Source organism: Myotis lucifugus, unplaced genomic scaffold (genome assembly GCF_000147115.1).
Source record: "Myotis lucifugus unplaced genomic scaffold, Myoluc2.0 scaffold_194, whole genome shotgun sequence".
Classification (NCBI taxonomy): domain Eukaryota; kingdom Metazoa; phylum Chordata; class Mammalia; order Chiroptera; family Vespertilionidae; genus Myotis; species Myotis lucifugus.
The window spans coordinates 1,241,366-1,264,571 of NW_005871242.1; the positions used below are offsets into that span (position 1 = coordinate 1,241,366).

Here is a 23,206-nt window from a genome sequence, read left to right on the forward strand (position 1 = left end):
GGACTCAATTGTCATAAATCCCCAGTCCAGGAGTTTTGACAGTTGAGGTGGACACCACACCCAGACAAACTTTGTCACAAATTATCATGTCTCCTATCAATTCTTCTAAGGGCTCACTAATCTTTCCTAAAAATCATTTACTCGCCCCTAAGAGGCCTGCATTACATCCCTGTCTCCCTTTCTTATGGTATTTGAGCCTGAATTCTAAGCAACCTCAAGGAATTACTAATTTTCCCCTAGGTCTCTCCCAGGTACACGTTAATAAATCTGTTTTCTTTTTCTCTGGTTAATCTGTCTTTTATTACAGGGGACTCAGCCAAGAACTCTGAAGGGTAGAGGGAAACAAGTTACAGAGGCAAAAGAAGAGTCCTTGGAGCTTAGGAGATTTTGGAAAGCAAAGCTACAGCCTTGAGGGAAGAAAGGAGGAAGATGCAGGTGTGCTTGAGAGAGACAACAGTGGCGGAGGGAAGGTGGTGGAAAAGGCAGGGGCATAGGAGAGACTGGGGTGGGGGGGGGGAGACGGAGAGGGAGCTGGGTCCTTCATCCTAAGGGCTTTTATCTGTTTACCAAAGGCAGGGATTTTAGGGGAGGTATCAGGAGAGGATCCAATAGAATGTTCATCAGCTTTCCAGGTGTGTCCTTTCAGGCTCATGGTCTCTAATTGGTCGGCACTAGTCATTGCAGTTGGCACGGATGTCAGCCATGGCATTGTTTCAACTGGTTTTGCTGCTTTTCTGGGCCAGGAGCTGAAACACAACTGAGGCCTTGATGTTATCTCTGTTATGATGAAACTCTGTCTCTGTGGTCAACAGACTCATCTTTGTTGCTAAGATTATTTGATGTGGGTCAGAACCTCATTGTCCTTAGGGCTTCATGCTTAAGGGAGTGGTTGTTCAAGGGCTTGTATGGGAGTTGGATAAGGCTATTTTCCGGCCCCCTTGTTCCTTCTCTAAGGGGGTCCACCACATGAGTAGTCACATGCCAGGGGAGGAAAGGTACAAGCCACATGACCAGCGATATGAAAGTTGGGGGTCGGGGGGAGTGTCTAAAATACATAACTGGTGATATGCTAGGGAAAGAAAGATCACCCTGGGGGCGAGTCCCCCCTACACACTTGCATTCCCAGTTTTGTCCCTTGCATCTGGGGCTTTCCATCCTGGTGACCTTCTGTACCTGGCTGATGGCTCCTACTCTTCATGTCTGTCTAACTGCTTACTATGTCAAAGCAGAAATCTTCCTTCTCTTTGAATACAGAAGGGTAGCTGGGTGGTAACTGGGTCATTTCTCCACTGAGAAATGGAGTGTAAGCAGTCAGCCTCTGAACCTGATCTTGTCTATGACAGTTTTGACAAAGGAGAAGTGATGCTGGGTAGTTTCCAAGGTTGGGTCCTATGAAGTTTTGAATCTTTCACTTGGGTCTCTGAGAAGTCTTGCTCGGGAGGATGTGTGTGTGTGAAGCTAGCTGCGTGTACTAAGTCCATCTACCCTGGGACTCAATTTGTGAGTGTCCAAACCAGTCATGTCAGGAGGTTGTCTGGAGTTGCCGGATCTGCCCTCAGGTTCTGTCCATATCAGTAAAGGTACGAAATATGTGAGCAGAGCCTCCAGATGACTCTAGCCTCAGACGTCATCTAACTGCAATAGAATGAGGGACCCCAATTGAGAGCAACTGAGGCCGTCTCCAAACCTGAGAGAGATAATATATCATTTAAGGCCATTAAGTTTTGGAGTGGTTTGTGATGTAGCAATAACCAGAACAACAGCATAAATGTTCTTAAACTAGTAGACTTCCAGCTGGGCTACTTCTATTTAGGGACGTTTCCGTGTTATGCCCCATATATTCATCCAAATCTTTGAAGTCAGACATTTTTTGTGATTCAATATTAAATACTCAGGACACTCAATAAATGTTAAATTGAATATGGTTCCCTCCATTCTAATATATGTACATATACATATATATGAAAACATGTTTTTCCAACATTAAAATAAGCTATGTATACATTAATTTTTAAAATCTTGGTGCTAAGTTCACTTCTGAATTTCTTAGCTGATTATTTTAATGTAAATATAATCAATTTCCACACTACTACTTCCACTTTACATACTACAAAGATGCCATATTTCAATAATGTTTAGGGTAAGGTGGAAAAAAGGTGAGTTGTTGTAAGGGTCTACAAGGCAGGAAAAGGGGCACTTATTGTCTGTCTACACAGAATGCCAACAGTAATGCTTTATATTGCTAAACAAAGTAAATATTCTACCATTGGTTCTTCCTGTACTGTCTGTGATGAGATTGACCACATTAACATGATAACTCTAAGAGGGGAAAGGCCATGTCTAACTTTCACCCCTAAGAACTCTGAACAGTCACTTTATAAAAATTTACCAGCCTAAATAAAAACAAAATCTATCATTGGTACTAGAAAAATAACCTCACATAGTTTTGATTTACCCTAAATCAGTGGCATAATCTTTAAATTGATAGGATACTATATCAAGTGCCAAATGCAAGTGGGTGAAAACTATTAGACAGTTATTAAATACTAGTGGCCCGGTGCACAGATTCGTGCACATTGAAAGGAAATTAATTAGAAGAAATATTTTAATATCACTATTCACCCTTTCTCTATAATAGAAGTGTCAACCAAATTCACGACCAACAATGACAGATCGAAACACATGCATGCGATTGGCACCAGCGAGAGCTTTATATGTATCGCGCATGCGCGAGTCAACTTAGCCTTTTATATATAGAGAATAAACTTGCTTAATTAGATGTGCTTTCTGATTTAGCTAAACTTTTTCCAGCCCACTGAAGCACCCCAACTTCTCTTTCAGGTAATTGTCAGTAACACAGCAATAAATATCAACACAAAGCAGATTATTATTGTAGATCACACAGGGAGAACAAAGGGTAAAATATTTAACTGTAGCAGTGTTTAACTATATTCTGTGCAGTGAGAAAACCTGAAGTCATTTTCAAGGTCCACCATTTCTTACTTTTTTTCAGTCGGGTCAAGTTTCTAAGCTTTCTAAATCTCTGTTTTCCGGCTGATTTAAAGAAAATAGGATTCCACTGAGTCTCCTATCTACCTACTTCAGGACTTCTGTGAGGATCAAATGAGATGAGGCACGGGAAAACGCTTCACAGACATTTGGTTAAAGTGTGAAAATGTTTCCACCTGGCTATAAAGCAAGTCGTGTTCTTGGGCTGAACAAACTGCAAGGAGGCTAGTCGTCACTATGGAGAGGAAGCCAGGTGTTGCTACGTGACATCATTACCCGGATGGTTGGACATTTAGCATATTAGCCTTTTATATATATAGATGTGTTTATCATAGTTTAAGAGCAGAAAGAAAACTCAGCTGAATTTTTATACAAGTTTTTATTTACAACTTGTTTAACAACTGTACACTTTTTGCAGCCTTGAAAACATTTTTGTACTTGAATGGGAAAATATAGTTTGACCAAATCTTAACTTTATTCTTCATATACATATACATATATTATATGCATACATATAAACATGTACATATAATTAATACCATAACAAGTTGGCAGTCATAGAATTAAATGAATAAGTGATATTAAAAGGAAATATAGATTTCAAAAAAATTAAAAATTTGTCTTGGACTTTATATCTGTAATTTTAATAAAAATTTCTTACTGAGGATCTCTATCCATTCATTCACCTCAGAAAAACAGTGAGAAAATTCACCAATTTAACAGAGTAAATAGTTGGTAAACATGTGGAAAGATGCTTGTATGCCAGCCAATGTTGCTAAATTTGTATTGACTCCACTTGTAAAGTGAGAAATTTAGCCCTACGTGGATTTCATTTTTGGATTATAATGACAAAGAAAGAAATTGTGAAATGACTAATAGTCAACCAGAAATAAGAACATACCTAGCAACCTCCTTTTGACAAAGGCTAAACTTCGGTGGATAACTACAGTATCAAATATGAAACTAACAATTCACAGAACAATCAATAATACTTAAGACATGAGTATAAGGCTTTAGAGCTGGGACTGTAATCAATACAACTCCAACTCCAATATACTAAGGTGTTTTCCAGCTTATCTGAAAAGTTTAAAAAGTACTGGGGGGGCGGAGGGGAGAGGAGGAAGCCTCTTTCTATCCCCAAATCTTTGATAGAATTTATTAATAAAAATAAGGCAAATTATTAGATATGTTTGAATTTTACCCATTCATTATACAACCAAAAATTGGGTGTTATAAATGAGGCAATTGTCAAAACATGAACATTGCAACACAAGACAAACCGGACATGACTCTTCCGAGTACACAGCATTCTGAATTACACATCACCTGCAAAGAGCAGAGTTGGTGACGGCAATGACATTTTAGTGCATATGACTGTTAAATAACTGAGGCAATTAAAAAACAAAGGCTACTATTAAACAATCAGAAGGCCTCAATTCATTGATTGGTACTTGTGTACAGTTATTTCCTGTATTTATACTAAAATGCTATTTCTTATTTCAAGCATATTGAAAATGTCCCTTAGTATGGCTCGCTGTAGAACACATTAAATTAGGCCACCAAGAAAATAATGAAATCAAATCACACCATTTACCCATTTGAACTTGAACAACAAGAATTTCATCATAATTGGCTTGGAATTTGATACTACTGGAACAAATCTATTGCTTGATTAAAAAATTTTTGAAAGGAATACGAAAGCATCATGACTTCCTAACAGGATAGTTTAAGTACCAAATTGAACTCAAAAGAATTATGATTAGTTTCTATTTTCATTAAAAAACTCACCAGTGGCCTGGCTGGTATGGCTCAGTGATTGAGCATTGACCCAGGAACCAAGAGGTCACTGGTTCAATTCCCAGTCAGGGTACATGCCTGGGTTGCAGGCTTGATATGCCCCCTACTGGGGATCGTGCAGGAGGCAGGTGATCAATGTTCCTTTCTCACTGATGTTTCTCTTTTTTTTTCTCTCTCATGGATTTTTTTTTTCTTTCTCATGGATGTTTCTATCTCTTTATCCCTCTCTTCCTCGCCCTCTAATCAATAAAAACAGAAGAAAAAAAACCTCACCAATGCATTTGTATAGATCCTTTTAGTTACGTTAAGTGCTTTAGTAACAGGCCAAGTAAATTAATAATTAAAAAACTTTTCATTAATTAAGTCACTGGAATAAAATGTTTGCTTCATGTATGTATGCTTCATACATAAAATTTAGCTTGATTCATAATCCAAGTTATTAAGAGCAAGAAACTGAAGAAAACCAAAGAAATTATTTAGATCTTGATGTACCTTTAAGATGGAAGACAATATGATCTTAGGGACAGAAAAAACTGTTGGCAACTTTCATCAGCTCTTTACAGATTTAAAAGTAAAATAGAAGAATGTGTTTATCAATTTTTTTGTAAATAAATTAAGCATTCATCAGTTTCTGCTTGGTAAATGTTAGAAACTATCATTATCGTTAAAACACTACATAAAAAAACCCTGAAGATACTAAATTATGATTTATGAAATGATATAATTATATTACTTGAAAAGTGTGAGAATCTGTTTAATAGTGTCAACAATAAAAATAAAGTTGAAAACAATATATATACTGAAAACTAGTTTCAAAGAATGGGGTTTTCATCTTTCCAAGGTCTCTGAAAAGAGCTGGTATTAATTTTGCAGTAAAATCTAAGAGTTATCATACATTAATTAAATACCTTTCTCTTGTCCTTATTTTCCCTTTGGGTATTATTACAGCACTGGCAAAAAGTATTTTCTGCAATGACAAAAATATTCTAAATCTGGTTTGGCCAATATAGTAATCACTACCTATGTGTGGCTGTGGTTACTGAAGTACTTAAAGTGTAGCTAGGTGACTGAGGAACCAGATTTTTATTTTATTTTAAATTGTTACATGTGGCTAACAGCTAATGAATTGGACAGTGCAGGTCTAAAATCTACTCTTATCTAGATTAACAAGAAGCCAATGGATGATCAAGACAATTAGAAGGAGACCTATCCATTCAACAACTAATTAGTAGATACCCAAAACACATTTCGTTCTTGTGTGCGTGCGTGTGTGCAAAGCACATCAGTAGAACAGGCAGTACTGCAGAAGGAAATACTACAGAAACTTCTCACACTATAAAAATATTTCTCTCACCTGACAATACAAAATAATACAAAACTCTAAGAGAATGTTCTTATGAAAAAATCTTCCTATTCTTTGGCAGTAATCATGTGTGTGTCAATGCTTATGTAAAAACAACTATTCTAATACTTTTTGACTATCATTTAAATGCTATTATATTTAAGTTACAAATGGAAGAGTCCTGACTCCTAAAAACATCTCTTAGTAAGCTAAAAACCTTGCTATATTTGAATTCAGGAAAATGACCAAGTTCATAAAGCATATCTGTTATAGTAGAACTAAGAATATTTCTGTAGTATTTGGCCCTCTTAGAGCCAGCCTTTCCCCATCAACTCATGCCCACCACTTACCAGATTCTCTGACTTCAAAGCCCCTGGCACTTGGCTTTCTTTCTCCTGTCTTTGGGTATATGCAGTGATGAAGAAACTATGAACCTTAGTTAAAGACAGTTTGTAGGTATTTTAGGAGTCAGGGGAATCAAAGGTAAGAATATCTTCTGATTCACCAGAAGACTGTTTACTTTTTATTACTGCAACTCCAGGAAACAAAACGTTTCAAGGGTGTCTGCATTTGGGAGAACTTGGTTTCATGAGTTATTAACTTATAAAAGGGTCTTATTGTGAAATATAAATTTTAATTCATGTTTAGCAACCCCAACCCACCTTCAAATAGATTTCCAGACTTAGAACTTCAGATCTGACTTTAAAAATTTTAGGAAGAGTACAAAGCCCATTTAGGCAATCTTTTACATTTTTCTTAGTGAGTGCTCCAAAATAAGGAAAATAACCCCAGTGGAAAAGATAAATAAAAACATGCCACAGAAAGGTAGAAGGAAAAAAATTATCTAATATTAGTAAAGTGCTGTGAATCTTGCAATGAAGTATAAATAATACATAAATGATTAGAAGTAACAGTAAATAATAAAACTCATTTCTAATAGTGACATATATAAAATAAACATGATAGAATGTATATACAGTAATCACCGACCATATGTTGACAAATACACCAAGAATAAATGAGTCCCTTTTATTAATTTCACAATATAGTTGCTAAACTAATTACTATCTTTTGTCAATTTAGAAATCTCTAAAGTCTCCCATGTACATTATTAGAACCTCAGCATGCTTTGATAGTTTTCTTTTTCTCACTTTGAGATTGTTCTTCTCATGGCATTTAATTTTTCCTTTAAGCTCTGAGTAGATATAATTCAGGATATTTGATAGCCCCTGGGGCCTAAAATTTTGCAGCTATGGATACCTTCTCTGATGATTTCATCTTCAGACCCTAACCATCTAATTCAGAGCCTGGTGATAATGTATTAGGTATATAAGGGCTCTTCTTTAATATATATTTTTTAAATGTATACTCTTGCCTTCACTTTAAAAAAAATTTTCTGTGGTGCTATTATGTATAATTAAGAGGGACAGATTTCTTCTCATCTCATCAAATCACAGTATTCTTTTTTTAAAAAAATATTTTTATTGATTTCAGAGAGGAAGGGAGAGGGAGAGATAGAAACATCAATGATGAAAATCATTGATTGACTGCCTCCTGCACACCCCCTAATGGGAATTGAGCCTGCAACCTGGGCATATGCCCTGACTGGGAATCAAACCATGACCTCCTGGTTCATAGGCTGATGTTCAACCACTGAGCCACACTGGCCAGACAAATCACAGTATTCTTAATGACCTTAAATCATACCTTAGGTCTAGTAATGGGCTAACAGTTTCAAAATGAAAACAGATGCTTTCCCCTCCAATATAACATATATAGTTAATAGTGTGTGTCCGGTTAATGCCTAATGAAGGGAAGGATAATTAAAAAATAAATTATGTTTTTGCCTATTCTTTTTTATCGAATGATCACATAATAAAGTCAGAAAATTTTATGTGAACTTTTACTTTAGGAACATTTGTTAAGACAATGTAAGTTTTAATTGTATTAATACTTCCATCTGCCTGGATGTGTTTTATAACTAGGCCATTTCTTATCCCAAAAATCCACTCTACTCTCTAGGATTTGCCTTAACAGCAGTTCTATTACTTTCTCAGATTTCTATGCTCACTTATATACAGCATACAATCTTATCTTACAGAATGTTATTAGAAAATATTAGAAAACAGAAAAATACTGAAGAGACATAGCTGTAATTGCTGATATATAATTGTTAGAAAACATTTATAGATCCCCCAATACTGCCAAAACTCATAACTAGGTTCAGGTGTCTAGTTTTTCAATAACTAATGTCCCTTCTCTATCATTTTAAGTGCAATGTGAAGAATCTAAGTGCATTTAAAGATAACATTAAATATAAAGGTCATAAGTTTTTATATTCATAAAGATAATACATGTGAATTATATAATCTTTATGGATGTAAAAGACTATTAAAAAAATCAGTACATACTTCCCAAAAACATAATCAGTGATTTAAAAGAGAAGTATGTCATTACATCTGCACTATCCTTCATTTACAAAAAGGAAGCTAAATATTAATGCTTCCGTGATTTGAGGGAATGGGGAGGGGTAGACATTAGCTGTTAGAAACAAATTATTTCATGTGTTTTAGGCGTCTGAGAAATGAATGATATTTACTGCAAAACTTTAGGCCCTAAAATTATTGTGCTGACATTAGACAATAAAACCTTTGCAAATTTTTCAATAAAAGGAACATACACCAATTCTTATTTAAATATGCTTTATAGAAAGTAAAAAATTGGATGACAGATACATTGAGAATAACCTTCCTCATATAAAAACTACATGATATAAAATCATTATAGTTACAAAGAATGAGCTCTGAAACCGCTTTCTAAATGTAATGAAACTGGGTTGTACAACTACCAAAAGAAGCTGCCGAAGTTAACAGTGGGAGCTATAGGAAAAGAGATGATCATTATTGAATGGAAAATCCTTTTAACTTATATTTAAAAAAAGGACACAATGAAAAAACATGCTAAAAGAATGTTCAAAGTTTCTGATATCCCATTTTAATTTTGTTGAGTACACTCCTTCATCCTACTTTGGGATATCACACAGGCTTTGCTGTTAAGCCATTTCTAAGAAAAGGGCCCCTTCAGAATACAAGGCTAAAAAGTAAAAATATCCTTCCATAGTTTAATGAACAGACAACAAAAAGCATTTTGCCTTAATGTTGTTATTTTTCCCTTAGCAAAAGCAAGATGCTGAGTACTTTTCTCTCACTGTAGGACCAGAGATGTCTGATCCACGTGTCTGTGCACTAGCTAGGTTTGTACTTACTAGCTGTGAGTTGTGGATGCTTTTTCAGATAAATCTCACAGGTTCCAACTGAGGATAACTGTAACATTCCTGGAGTCTGAGATCTGGACAATTGGAGATTCAATGCAGAGTTAAGATAATTTAAAATTTTAGATTTGTGTTGCAAGATAATTCTTATATCGGGATAAAGATTTTCAAGTTTTTAACATGGTTATTATCTTTAAAGGATAAATGCTTATCTAAGAGCAAGAGATACTAAAAAATATTTTATGCCATTAGTTAACAAAACTGTTATTGAAAAGGAGATGTGAGTAAAGCAGCACATAAATAAAATGTCTTTTCTTCAACTAAACTCATCTTTCACTTACAACTTATTGCTGATCTATTTGGACAGCATGAATTTTCATGCCTTTGTGAAAACTAATGAAATATATAGGCTGAAGTCTCTGGCTGGATAACATTTAGCTTAATTTTGTACATTTGAGCTTTTATTATATAAACAAAGCAATAAAACTTCAACAAAATTACAAACAATATTTCCTTATTATAATCTAAGTATCCCATTAAGCCAGTGGTTCTCAACCTTCCTAATGCCGTGACCCTTTAATACAGTTCATGTTGTGGTGACCCCCAACCATAAAATTATTTTCGTTGCTACTTCATAACTGTAATTTTGCTACTGTTGTGAATCGTAATGTAAATATCTGATATGCAGGATGTATTTAGGCGACTCCTGTGAAAGGGTCGTTCGACCCCCAAAGGGGTCGCGACCCACAGGTTGAGAACCACTGGATTAAGCCAATGTTTTTGTGTTGTTTTTTTTGAACCAGGCTAGTGCTGTCTAATAGAAATAACTCAATCTTGATCAATTTTGGAACATGGGTCCTTTATTTAGGGACTTCTTTTTCTTTACTAATAACAAGTAATTAGACAAATTATAAAAAGATATAACTGAAATTTTGGGAAGTTCTTTTAAGTACAACTGTATTGTTTATTCTCTTTTTAGATGTGGTAAACTATAATATTTGCTGCATTTTTTTTTCATAATGAACTTCTTAAATAGACACTGCAGAACATAAATTTTATGCTTTAATATTCCTTAGTTATTTACCTTACATTTTCCTACCATGGCTAGAAGGAAAACAGCAAATAAGCTTTTTGATTATAAGAATTCAGACACTAGAGTAGGCTGATGGATCACCTCAACCTAATGCAATAACACTGTACTTAGTCCATTGGTGAGGACAGGACTAGCTCCACTGTCCAAGTGAACTGTGGCTACTGTGTCTAAGGGGTTTGTGAAAATACAGCACAGCTCACATCTAAATAAAGCACCCAATGTCTTCCACCTTCCAGAGAGACCATGCATCATCACAAACCTCCTGAGAAATTACTAAGCATTACAGGAGAGATAGCAATTTCATAAATCCTGTCCAAAGCTGGACAGAGTTGTCACTGTTATAGCTAAGTGTTACTCCTGCTTTAAAAAAAACAAACAATGTTTAGAAATATAATTTCTTCTATATACTTGAAAGTAATATACTAAACTTTAAGGGTACAGTAAAGGAGAGTGAAAATTATCACTGTAAAACACCAAAATAATAGCATAAAACAACAGATGCTGAAGAAAAATAAGAAGTAAAACTTCCTTCTAAAAGCTTGGCACCTTTCTAACCCTTTTAGAGAACTATATCTGAGTAGGTGGGTGGGTCAGAGACCAGGGCTGGGGCAGTAAATAGAGAAGTAAAATAAAAACTTCGTATCTTATAGGATATAATCCTTTAAATAAATAGTTCATAGACTCTTTATGCCCATCTATCTTATTCTACAGGTATAATTTCCCAATTATTTTAATTTAACCAAGATTAGTTTCACACTCTGTTCTAAAACAGGTGAATCCTTATGTGATTTGTAAAATCAGGGGTTGGGGGTAAGAACCATCCTAAATAGTTTTTGATCTTTTATTGTCAAAACTTTTTATGTTGATTAGTTTGGCTTAGCCTCCTGAAATCTCACAATGCACTCTACTCAGGTGGTTCTGTCCATTATCACTAATTCTTGCTGCTTTATGGTCATATTAGGCAAAAGCATTCACACTGCGCTTAGATTTCTGTACTTAATGTAAGAATCAGCACAATGCATAAGTCATTTCTGTGTATATTCTAATACTTTCTTCAAGTACGATTTCTGAGGACAAATGAAAACACTACTAATTTTTAGGTCGATTTTCTTATAAAAATGGAAGTAGGAATTTAAAACCAAACATTTGACTACAATTTATGAAAATTCTGAATTACATTTGGATTGATTTAAAATTACTAATTTGTATTAATATACAGAAATAAATGAAACCTGAACTTCCAAACAGCATGTACATGAAATAAAATCCTCTTACTTGGTGACCTATCTAAAAACAAAAACAAACAAATTTAAAAATTGACCTAATTTCAGTAATTATTTTGCTTTTAATAAAATGGGCTATGGTGTAAGAAAAAGGCTGGAGAACTTAAATATAATTGGGGACCAAATGCTTGAATTAATACGTAAAGGCAGGCAGAGGCATTTCATTTTCAAATAAATGATATTTTACATTTATGTAGCACCTTATATACTCAAAGTGCTTTACAATCATTATTACTTGACAACCATTCATCAATGTAAATAAACTTGGTTTACAATCAAGCTATCAATGAATCTAAACACTTTGATGCAACCAAATACCCAAGAGAATCTGTTCAGTAGCAAATTCTTGGACTAATACATAGAATTAGGGAAAAAAAGTAAAAGAGACCTGTCACAACAGCACGTATAAGAAGTCCTTTGCTGATCTTAATGACTGATATTAAGATGTTAAGTATTAGGAATTATTGAGGAATAGAAGTGTTTATATTAATGAATAAATAAAACAAGAGATGCAAGTCAACAAGGAAGTTGCCCAAAGGGTAATGCTACCTATTACTTGTAAATATATGAAAAATAGGTCTAAGATATAGAGGGCAATTGAAACTATTAATATCAGCCACACTACCAGATTCTGATCCTCAGTTACTGTGATATACCAAAATAAGAAACAATTAATGCACTGCCTGACTTTTTTCTCTTCTGTAACTTCCCCCCTAATAACCTAACCAATGCATTCACTTCTGCCAGCAACAAGATAGCAAGAAATAATAAAATTCTATGTATTTATGTTTTAAAAATAGTTTCCAAATCTTCAAACAAATTTAATTTCCTATAAAACAACGTGAAAACTAATTTTTCCCTCTGAATAACTCTACCAGGTGCCATAGGTAAGGTCTAATTAGCACCTCTGCCGATATATTTATGTCTTTGCAAAAAGTGCATTTGCCAACCATTCATTTTATATAGTAAATATGCAAGTTATTTGAAGTGCATTTGGAAAACAATTGAAAACACAGATTAATACATCATAAAAAGATTAATTCCCTTTAAACAAAGACATTCTTATAAAGCATGGTAACACAGAGGCACAATAAAGAATATAATTCTTGTATATCAATTATTGGCAGAAAATCTAATTCATTACAAAGCCTACATACACCATTGGGGAAAGGACATTTTCATACAAAGAAAAGTACTATACTATTATCCAACACTTTTAATTGGGCATTTAAAAAATTTTTGGCACATGAAAAGGAACTGAAAAGACTACAAAATAAAGGACCAAGAAACTAAAACATCATAGATATGGAGAGACAGTCCTCAAATGAGAAACAACTAAATATTAACATAACATAGAGACAAAAAATAAGCTGGCTGAATTTCCTGAAATGGTGTTATGTGTAACAGAAGTATGTTTTGAATGCAGGATGTTTTTATTCTACTGGCAAGACTTGTCTACCTTGCTGTGGCTGGTTGAACATGGCCTGGGTAAGATCTTCTCGTGCTGGTTGCTTGTCGTTGCCTAGCCAGAAATGACTGCCCTGAACCTGTACTAGCAAGTCTATCTTCAGCCGCCTTTTTATGCAGAGTCATTCCCTATATCACACAGAAAAAAAAGGTAATCAATGAAAAAGTAGTGGAACATACTCTCATAAAAGACAATTTCATCATGCAGATTTTCTTACATTGCATCAGAAGGCACAATTAGAAATGTTAATTCTGCTCATTATAGATTAAAATTTTATAGATATTTCAGTTCCAACAATTAGGTACAAATTTTCCTTTGGAAAAATGAAGAGTTAGTTTTCTGAATAGGCAATAACCTAAACAATACATAATAGAGACAGATTTTGGAATACCGGTTCTCAATCACACTTCCCTTTCAAATCAAATGTATGAAGTGATTTTCCAAGAAAAATAGTGCAATTGATTGGTAGCAGTTGATTCACAAGGGGCTGTGGCAATCAGGGCATATTTAGAATGGCAAACCACAAATGCACTTGCTGTTCCTTAAGGTGGAAAGGCACACTAGATGTAATACATACCACCATGCTGTTTTTCTTCACTTCAGGTGGACTTGTATTCTCAAACAACTTAAGAAAAGTTCCTGACAGCCCCAAACGGAGGCCCAACAGGGAGCAGGGGGTCTTTCTTGAAGACAGGAGGATGGCCTACTAGCTTGAAAGGGAGAAGAGCCATAATTGCTGGGCCCAGAGCACCTTAACAGGAGGAAATAACCTCTGGGGGGTGTACTCTAAACACAGAGGAATAATCACAATGAACAGCCTAGGAGGAGATCAGGAAAAAAGTGGTTGTGGTAGTCATTTAATAAGCCAGTGAAGAACCTACACCAGACAAACATGGAGCACTGAGAGCAGCTGTTTAATCTGACCAGTGACTGGATACAAGTAAATTGATGGGAGGAAGTGGAAGGCAACAAGGAGGAAATGAGCAATTGGGAGCCAGAAGGAGAGTCAGGCAGCTAAAGCTAAGCTATACTAAGACACGCAGCCTTCCCAGAATGAAATGGACAAACTGGCACAGGAGGCAGAAGACTAAAAGATAAGTTTTCCTATCACTAGTTAAAACACTGGTCATGGCTTTGCACTTTTAATAGAATTGCAGTCTATCATACATTCCCAAATACATTAACACATTCCTCCATTTCGCCTACAAGACAATCCAGAATAGGTTTTTCACTCAATTTGAAATCAAAGCATTTAAGGATCTGAATAAAACTGACAGAAATCTATTGGTAATCTTTATTCAATTTGGCTACATATAAGGTATCCCCCAAAATGTATACACTAATAGCTGATAGCTCAATTTTGAAAATGAAATGTATTTCAATAAACAATGCCTTTATAATTATTCAAAGTATGTGTATATATTTTTTTGGATACCCAATATATTTATATTTCATTTAAAATATACTATTTTTTTCACTCTCATATTCCAAGCAACTTATTCAAATTCTTCATACACTTACAAGACCTCAGTATCCATCACAAAGCCATTCTCTGAGACACTTAATACCTTTTCCCAGCACTTGTCATCTTCACTTCCATTTTGGTTGAAGGAGATGCAGAACTTTCTGAATGTATGTATGAAGCTGTTACTGGCTATATTACCTGAACATTAACTTGTGTTTAGTCTACTCAGTTATTCCTTCGGTCTATGAAGAGCTGAAAATTATGACTATTCTTTAATATTATATCACAGGATAAATAAATTTAGTTCCATTAGAAACACAATATGTGGAGTTATAAAAATCAATCAAGAATATGAAATTACTAATAAGGATTGAGGATGGCTCTAACTTTTAGGAAGGATATAGAGGAAAGAGAATAGGTGGAGTCAAGACTAGTTCCCAGAGAACTTCCTTAAATATATAACTTTTTCCTATTGTTTAATTTTAATTTTCAAGAAACCTATACTTGTTAACAGTAATAGTATTTTAAACTTATTGATTTCCTCTTTTGTTTTTTTAAATTGTGATAAAATCTTAAATATGTAGTTTTAACCAAGGCAAATATAAATGTGGACATGTCATGAAATTGTATTAATTTTAACAAAGATCAAAACATGGAATCAGGAGGCCTGGGACACTAACCTTTAAGACACAGTATCAATTATAACTGTAAAACAGAAATAATGGTATTGTGCCATTAACACAACTTTAGTGTTGAAGAGGATTGCTGAAAGGAATCTGGTTTAATTTCCTTTCTTAAGCAACTAACAATGAAAAGGCAGAAAGTGGTCTTACTGAAGAGAAGAACAAAGAAGAAAAAAATGACAAAAAGTACAGTATTCTCTAAAAACCACAACTATTTATATCCAGAAAATCATATTAAAGCAGAATGTGATGAACATTTATTTTCCCCTGCAATACATTTAAAGTTTTTTTGTGTGTGTGTTGGAAATCCAATTTCAAAACTTCCAGTCGTTCAGGGTCTATCAATCATAAACATTTTTTAAACCCTATGAGATAGTTAAACCTCACTCAGTATAAGTACCATTCATGCAAAGTCCCACAAAACAAAAGCTACTGCTTCAGTATTTAGATATTACTAAAGTCCCTCTCCTCTAGAAGAAAATGGTTCTAAGAGACAGAAATCAAACTGTCATTTATCTTTCTATTCTCTAGGGATAATGATGTGTTCAAAGTACCCTAACCATGCATCTATCTGAAGGTTCTCACATCTGCTTTTCAGTCCCAAGATCAGCATTAGGTTTTGTTAGTGTGTGTTAGGATCGTATTACTTTCAGATTCCTTTGGCAGAATTACTTCTACAGTAAAGGGCATGTAATAAGTATTACATATTCACTGAACTTCACAATATGTTTAGAGGTGTTCTTTTCTTACCATATTGTACCAGGCACTAACAATATATTTTTCTTCCATCTCTCTTTGACTCTTTGTTTTCTCATATTCTTTCTAAAATACAAGCACATGTAAACATGAAAAGCAATTCCATATCAATAGTCACAATTTACTCTCTAAATTAATGGAGATTACCACATATAGCAAGGCTTCTAGAAAAAAAATAAAAAAATGAAATATCTTATTGTCTAGTACAGTGAACTACCTCTAATGAATGGAACATTCGGTCCCGTTCCTGAAGCTGATTTTTAAGAGCTTGTATTTCTGGTGCTGCTCCTTGATTTTGTTTAGGATCTAAAGTGCGGATAACCTGTAAAAAGTAATAAAAGAAAATATTTACAAGTCTCAAACTGAAAGAATGTAACATCTAAGAATGCACTTATTTAAAAAACGAAAGATACACCTTATGAAAATGAAAGCTATCGTACAAGGATACTTTAAAATTTGAATGTATGAAATAATATTCAATTATTGCAACTTTTAATTATAAAAAACTTTTTAATTATGTAAAAGAATCAATTATAAGAAGTCATTTTCGCTTAAAATGAATAAATTTTACTACAGCAAACACTAATGACAGCTATTTAGCCTTTCCCTTTCCTCTGATTTGGTTCAGCTAGCCCTTTGCCTCTGACCGGATGGGTACTTAGAAAGAGGTCCTGATGGTTTAAAAGGCTGTCACTGTGATCTATCTCTTCTGTCAGTGGCTCGGGTTAGGCATGGGTACATGATGCAATTCTAGCTAGCCAACTGGAGGTTATCTGGGAAAGTCTTTTTGCTTTTTGGCCCAGTACTTTTAGCATCAAAAATACCCAAGCCTATAAAAAACTTGAAAGAGCAGAACAATAAAAACCCAGATCACCAATTACTGCACTGCCACATCTGATTTCCCCCCCGCCCCCCGCCACATACACACACACACACACACACACACACACACACACACCACGCTTGCTCGTTTGGGGGACTATTTGAAAGCAATCTGCAGACCTCATGGCATGTAACCCTTAAACACGTCAACATGCATCTCTTTTGACTAAGGACAGTCTCATACATAATCACAGTAAGATTATCATCTGTAAGACAATATTTCTACAAATCATCAATCACTATTTGGGCCACATCTACATTTCCACAGGAGCTTCCAAAATGTCCTTTCAAACTGCCCTTCTGCCCCCGATCCAGGACCCAAAGATTAATGTATTACTTTTGGTCCTTAGTTGCCTTTTGGCTTTTAAAAATCACAACAGCCTCTTATGCTCCCCCTACACTCTAATGCCTATTTTTGTTTTTCATAACATTGACTTTTATCCCAAATTCTGCATTTATCTGATGATTTTCTGAAAGTGTTATTTAACTGGTTCTAATAACCTTATTTTTCCTTGGGAACTGAAAGGTAGGACTAGAAGATTGCTTAGATTCAGGTCAAGTATTATTGGCAATGATACTCTATCAGGAGGCACAAGATGTTGGTTGTCCTACCATCAGTGGAGGTAATTCTGATTACTACTTAACGTGGTGACTGCCACTTATTTCCTATATAAAGGGTCATTTCCTCTTGGTACTACTTGTTCTCCTCCTGATGCTCTGCAGGAGAAGTCGCTGTACCTGCATTTTGAGAAGTCAGTGGAACATTATCGGAAAGTGAAGTGAGATGTCCATGAATGCATACTTACACTTTTAGCTTTCTCTAAATATTTCTTATATCGTTCTTCCATTTGCTTCATTTCCTCTTCTTTCTTCCTTAAAGCTTCCTGTAACTCTTCAATTTTTAAGGCTACAGATGAGACAATAAAAAAAATTTTTTTTTAGATTGTAACAACTTTAAAAACATTTCAACTAACAGTAAGTAGTTAATAGCTTTGAGATGGATCTATTCCTATATTTTTTAAAAAAAACAATTCATAATTTTTTTTACAAAAAGCTTTTCTTATAAACAAAAACTCTACTATGAAAGCACTCAAATTAAAAAAGATCCATTGATGGATGGATGGATACACAAAATGTGATATACATATATATACAATAGAATATTATTCAGCCTCAATTCTGATACATGCTACCACATGGAGACATTATACTAAGTAAAAATGAAAGACTTTATGCTAAGTGAAATAAGCCAGACATGAAAGGACAAATATTATATGTTTCCAGTGGTATGAATGGGAATACTTAAAAGAGTGAAATTCACAGAGACAGTAGAATAGTGGTTACCAGGGGCTAAGGATACAGAGCTTCAGTCTGGGATAAAAAAAGTTCTGGAGATGATGGTAGTTGCACAACATCACTACACTGGACAATTGAGTGATTGCTTGTGTTTGCACAACAATGTGAATATACTTAATGCCACTGAACTGTATACCTAAAATGGTTAAAATGGTCATTTGTATGTTATGCACATTTTACCACAATGAAAAAAAGTAAAACTCTATGTTTTACTTCACCTTCCACAAAAAAGAATTAATGAAGTCAAACTACAAATATATGTAAGTTTAAAAGGAAGTAAAACTTTGACTTATATTCAACTATACCACAAAAGAACTAATTTAATAAAGTATTCATTATCCCTCACAGTTAATGAATGAAAAACACAACTATAATTAGAAATTTAAGATATACTGTGAAGATGACTCTCTCTCTCTCTCTCTCTCTCTCTCTCTCTCTCTCTCTCTCTCTATATATATATATATATATATATATATGTATGTATATATACTCTTTTAAAAAATAAAGCAAATCCTTTAAAATAAGGCCCATTTCTAAAGTAAACAATTTTATATAAACTCATCACTAGGGTGAAGTAAGGCTAACTAATTTAACACTATGCTAATTAGAAAAAACTCACAGCTGTTGTTAAATCTTGGTTCGAGATCTTCAATAATGGCTCTCTTCTTCTGCAATTCATTATTGGCTTCATGTAGTTTCTCTCTGTAACAAAATATATAACTGTGTCACCTACTACTGTTCAAATGAAAAATGTAAGTTCTTTATTCATGGGATTCAGTTGCAGAGCTCATAGTGCTATAAAACAAAATGAGTCTGGCTGGTGTTGCTCAGTGGTTGAGTCAACCTATGAACCAGGAGGTCACGGTTCGATTCCTGGTCAGGGCACATGCCCCAGTTGTGGGGTTGACCCCCAGTAGGGGACGTGCAGGAGGCAGCTGATCAATGATTCTCTCTCAGCATTGATGTTTCTATCTCTTTCTCCCTCTCCCTTCCACTCTGAAATCAATAAAAATATATTTTAAAAAAAGAATATTTAAAACAAAGATGAAAAGACAAATCCAACATGAATTTAATAGATTTTTAAAAATAAGTTAATCTTGGAGTTTGAAATAGTAGCCGCTTTTGCCCCACCCTGCACAAGAGGGTACAAAGAACTTCATGATGTTTATATTTTTCCTAGGAAAAAGGGTATTATAAAAATTAAATTTAAAACTTTGCTGAGGTTTTACAATGCAAAATCTTATTGCAAAACGTTGATGTTCTAAAAATAAGGAGAGAACACTATGCCAATAGAAAAGAAAGATATATGCAACTACATGGATAGATATCACAGTCTGCTGAACACAGAAAGTCAGACCAAATAGGGCAATAATGAATGATTACATTTATATGAAGTTCAGAAAATTTAAAAATTTAGGAAAAGTGATTGAGATTAGCACAGTGGCTACTTTAGGGATGTAATCAATCAATTACAAGGGACAAGGATAAATCCTGGTGGGTTGCTGCAAACATTCTATATGTTGATATGGGTTACCTATGTATGTAGGAAAACATTCATCAAGCTGTTTGTAGACTTAGGCACTTAGGATTTGTGTATTTAAGTTATATTCCAATACAAATGTAAAAAAATGAATTAACAAAAAGAAACTTTGTTCCTGGCATTTATATATGTGTAATTCTCCCTATACAGTATTTAGTGTGGCACTCTATAATATGAAAGAAAAAAGGCTGTCAAAATACAGAAAAATAGAAAATAGAGTACTTTGTTTTCTCTATTTCTACTCTTTTAAATGGATAATCCAATATAATAAAAGGGCAATATGCAAATAGACCAAACGGCAGAACAACCGAACAACCAATCAAAGCGTAATATGCTAATGATATGCTAAGGCTGCCCAACCGCTTGCTATGACATCCACTGACCACCAGGGGGCAGATGCTCCGACTGGTAGGTTAGCTTGCTGCTGGGGTCCGGCTGATTGGGACTGAGCGAGATGGGCCACACACGCTCTGGAGCCCTCCTGCGGTCCCTCCCCGGCCTGATCTTGCACCGGTGGGGTCTCTCAGCCTGGCCTGCACCCTCTTGCAATCTGGGACCTCTCGGGGGATGTTGGACAGGTGGTTTCAGCCTGATCCCACATGCCACTCCCCTTGGGAGGGCAACAAACTCAAGGCTCATGGCTGGCAAGCGCTGCTGTGGCAGTGCGAGCCTCTCCTGAGTGAGTGCGAGCCCGTGGCAGGCACAGTGAGGCAAGGATCAGCGGAAGCAGCAGGTAGGAGCTGCAGGCAGTGTTGGACTGCAGGTTTCAACCTGATCCCTGCAGGCCACCCAGAGGGACCCCACCCATGCACGAATTCATGCACCGGGCCTCTAGTATATTAATAAATCTTTTTCAACAATTTATTGAAGGTATCACACACACACACACACACACACACACACACACACACAGACACATACATAACAGCGTGGAACTAAATTAAGTTTACAGTTGTGAGTATGTGAAACAGAGTTTATTCTTGTATTATTATTTATTACTAGGTGCCCAGTGCACAAATTTGTGCACCTTGAAAGGAACTGTGGGCCGCGAGGCTGCAGTGGGCACAGGGGTGGGTCTTGGCCCATCCTCCGTGCCCCCTCCTGGCCCCTCCCGCTGCAGCCCCTGGTCCCGCCTGCCGGCAGCCCCACTCCTGCTGCTGCCGCTGCTCCCATGTGCTGACAGCGCCAGCCCCTCTCACACCCGCTGATGGCACGGAGTGATTGGGGCTGGCGCCAGCACCAGACGCAAGCGGCACCAGCAGCAGGTGGAAAAGCCTTGAGGGGCGATCAGGGCCTTCCCTCACAGCACGGCTTCGTCCAGAAGGTTGTCCAGAAGCATGTCCGGTCTAATTAGCATATTATACTTTTATTATTATAGATTGTATTGTTTTCTATATGAACAACTGTAATCCTACTTTTGCCCCACCCTACACACACACACACACACAAAAATAAACATATATAGTTTGGTTACCCGTCCCAGAGGTAACCAAACCTCAGAATTTTAATCATTCTCATGACTTTTGTGACAGGCCTTTGTATTCCTATAAAATGTATTGCTTAATTTTGCCCAATTTTTACATTATACAATACTTATACTGTATGTATCGTTCTGTGACTTCCATATTTTACTTAATATTATGTTCTTGTGATTCATCTATGCTATGTGTTAATCCTAGTTTACACATTTTTACCCCTGTATAATGTCCTATTGTTGAAATTACCTTACTCTATCATTTTACAATTGGTATTATTTTTTGACTGATTGATTTTGAGAGATTGATTTTTTGTTCTACTTACTTATGCATTCATTGGTTGCTTCTTTTTTAATTGATTTCAGAGAGAGAAAAGGAGAGAGAAATAGAAACACTGAAGAGAGCAAAACATTGATTGGCTATCTCCTGTAAGCCCCCTACTGGGGAGCTCACAACCCTGACATGTGCCCTGACAGGGAATTGAACTGGTGACCTCCTAGTACATGGGTCAACAGTTAACCATTGAGCCACATTGGCCGGGCCATTGGTTGCTTCTTGTATGTGCCCTGACTGAAGATTAAACCTGCAACCTTGGTGTATTGGGAATGATACTCAAACCAACTGAGAAACCTGGCCAGGGCATTAGTAGTATTTGTATTGTTTCTACTTTTCTGTGATTATAAACAAGTAGAGGCCCAGTGCACAAATTCATGCATGGGTGGGGTCCCTCGGCCTGGCTGGTGATCAGGGCTGATTGGGGCGGTGGGGGGGGGCAGCTGGCTGGGACTGCGGGAGGTTGGCTGTGGGAGCACACTGACCACCACGGGGCAGCTCCTGCATTGAGGATCTGCCCCCTGGTAGTCATTGTGCATCACAGCAACCGATCAACTGGTCATTTGGTCACTTAGGCTTTTATATATATAGATGATCTTCCATACTTTCCTCTACATGTCTCCTGGTACACATGGACAACAGCATTGCTAGGAATCTAGGGCAGCGATTTTCAACCACTATGTTGCAAGAATTTTTAAAACATGAAATACCTGACTAGTCAAGGGCACTGACCTCTTTTCCCTTAGGTTGTCAAATGAAAATATGACAACAGCCAAGACAACAATAGCTTTCCAGTGTGAATGCCCTGTCTTGAACCATAAATATATAGCTCATATAATAGAGTTGTGAAATAAGGCTGTGTGTGATTGGTTACTTCTTGGTACCAGAAATCCTTGCAAGTATATGCATCTGATTTTTTAAAAAGTCACTATGGAGCAAAAAGAGTAGAGAATTACCATTATTATTTTTGGGGTAAATCAATAAAAATTATATATTTTTTTGTCAGATGGGCAAAAATGAATTTTTTGGTATGCTGCAGAATTTCAGTAATTAGTTTATGTGTGCCACGAGATGAAAAAGGTTGAAAATTGCTGGTCTAGAGCATATATAGGGGAGTGGAATTGATAGGTCACAGAATATGTTCATGTTTAAGTTTACTAAGTAAACTGCTACATACTCCTACGAGCAATGGATGAGAATTACCATTGCTCAACATCTTTGGCAATACTCAGTATGTCTGGTTCTTAAATTTTACCAATTTGGTGTGTGTAAAATGGTCTCCATTGTCACTTTAAATGTGTATAAAATTGACCATCATTTAAGATGTCTATGGTCCCTGTGTCTTCCCAAAGATATGGTGAAGTCCTAATACCCAGTACCTACGAATGTGACATTTGGAAATAGACTCTTTGCAGATGTAATTAGTCAAAATGAACTCATACTGGACCAGGGT

At 35.8% G+C, this 23,206-nt stretch overlaps 1 protein-coding gene across 2 annotated transcripts in view; it reads right to left on the minus strand.

The window, feature by feature from the left end:
• Window positions 1–10,257: 10,257 nt before the first annotated feature.
• HOOK3 (hook microtubule tethering protein 3) overlaps window positions 10,258–23,206 on the minus strand; it is an 89,683-nt gene continuing 76,734 nt past the window's right edge. For both annotated transcript variants that reach the window (XM_014462889.2, XM_023760799.1), the window contains 5 exons: window positions 19,025–19,107; window positions 17,856–17,956; window positions 16,385–16,489; window positions 16,162–16,233; window positions 10,258–13,391 (listed from right to left, as the gene is read on the minus strand). In XM_014462889.2, coding sequence (XP_014318375.1) covers window positions 13,251–13,391; window positions 16,162–16,233; window positions 16,385–16,489; window positions 17,856–17,956; window positions 19,025–19,107 — 502 coding nt within the window. In that variant the 3' untranslated portion in view covers window positions 10,258–13,250. The remainder of the gene's footprint in view (window positions 13,392–16,161; window positions 16,234–16,384; window positions 16,490–17,855; window positions 17,957–19,024; window positions 19,108–23,206) is intronic.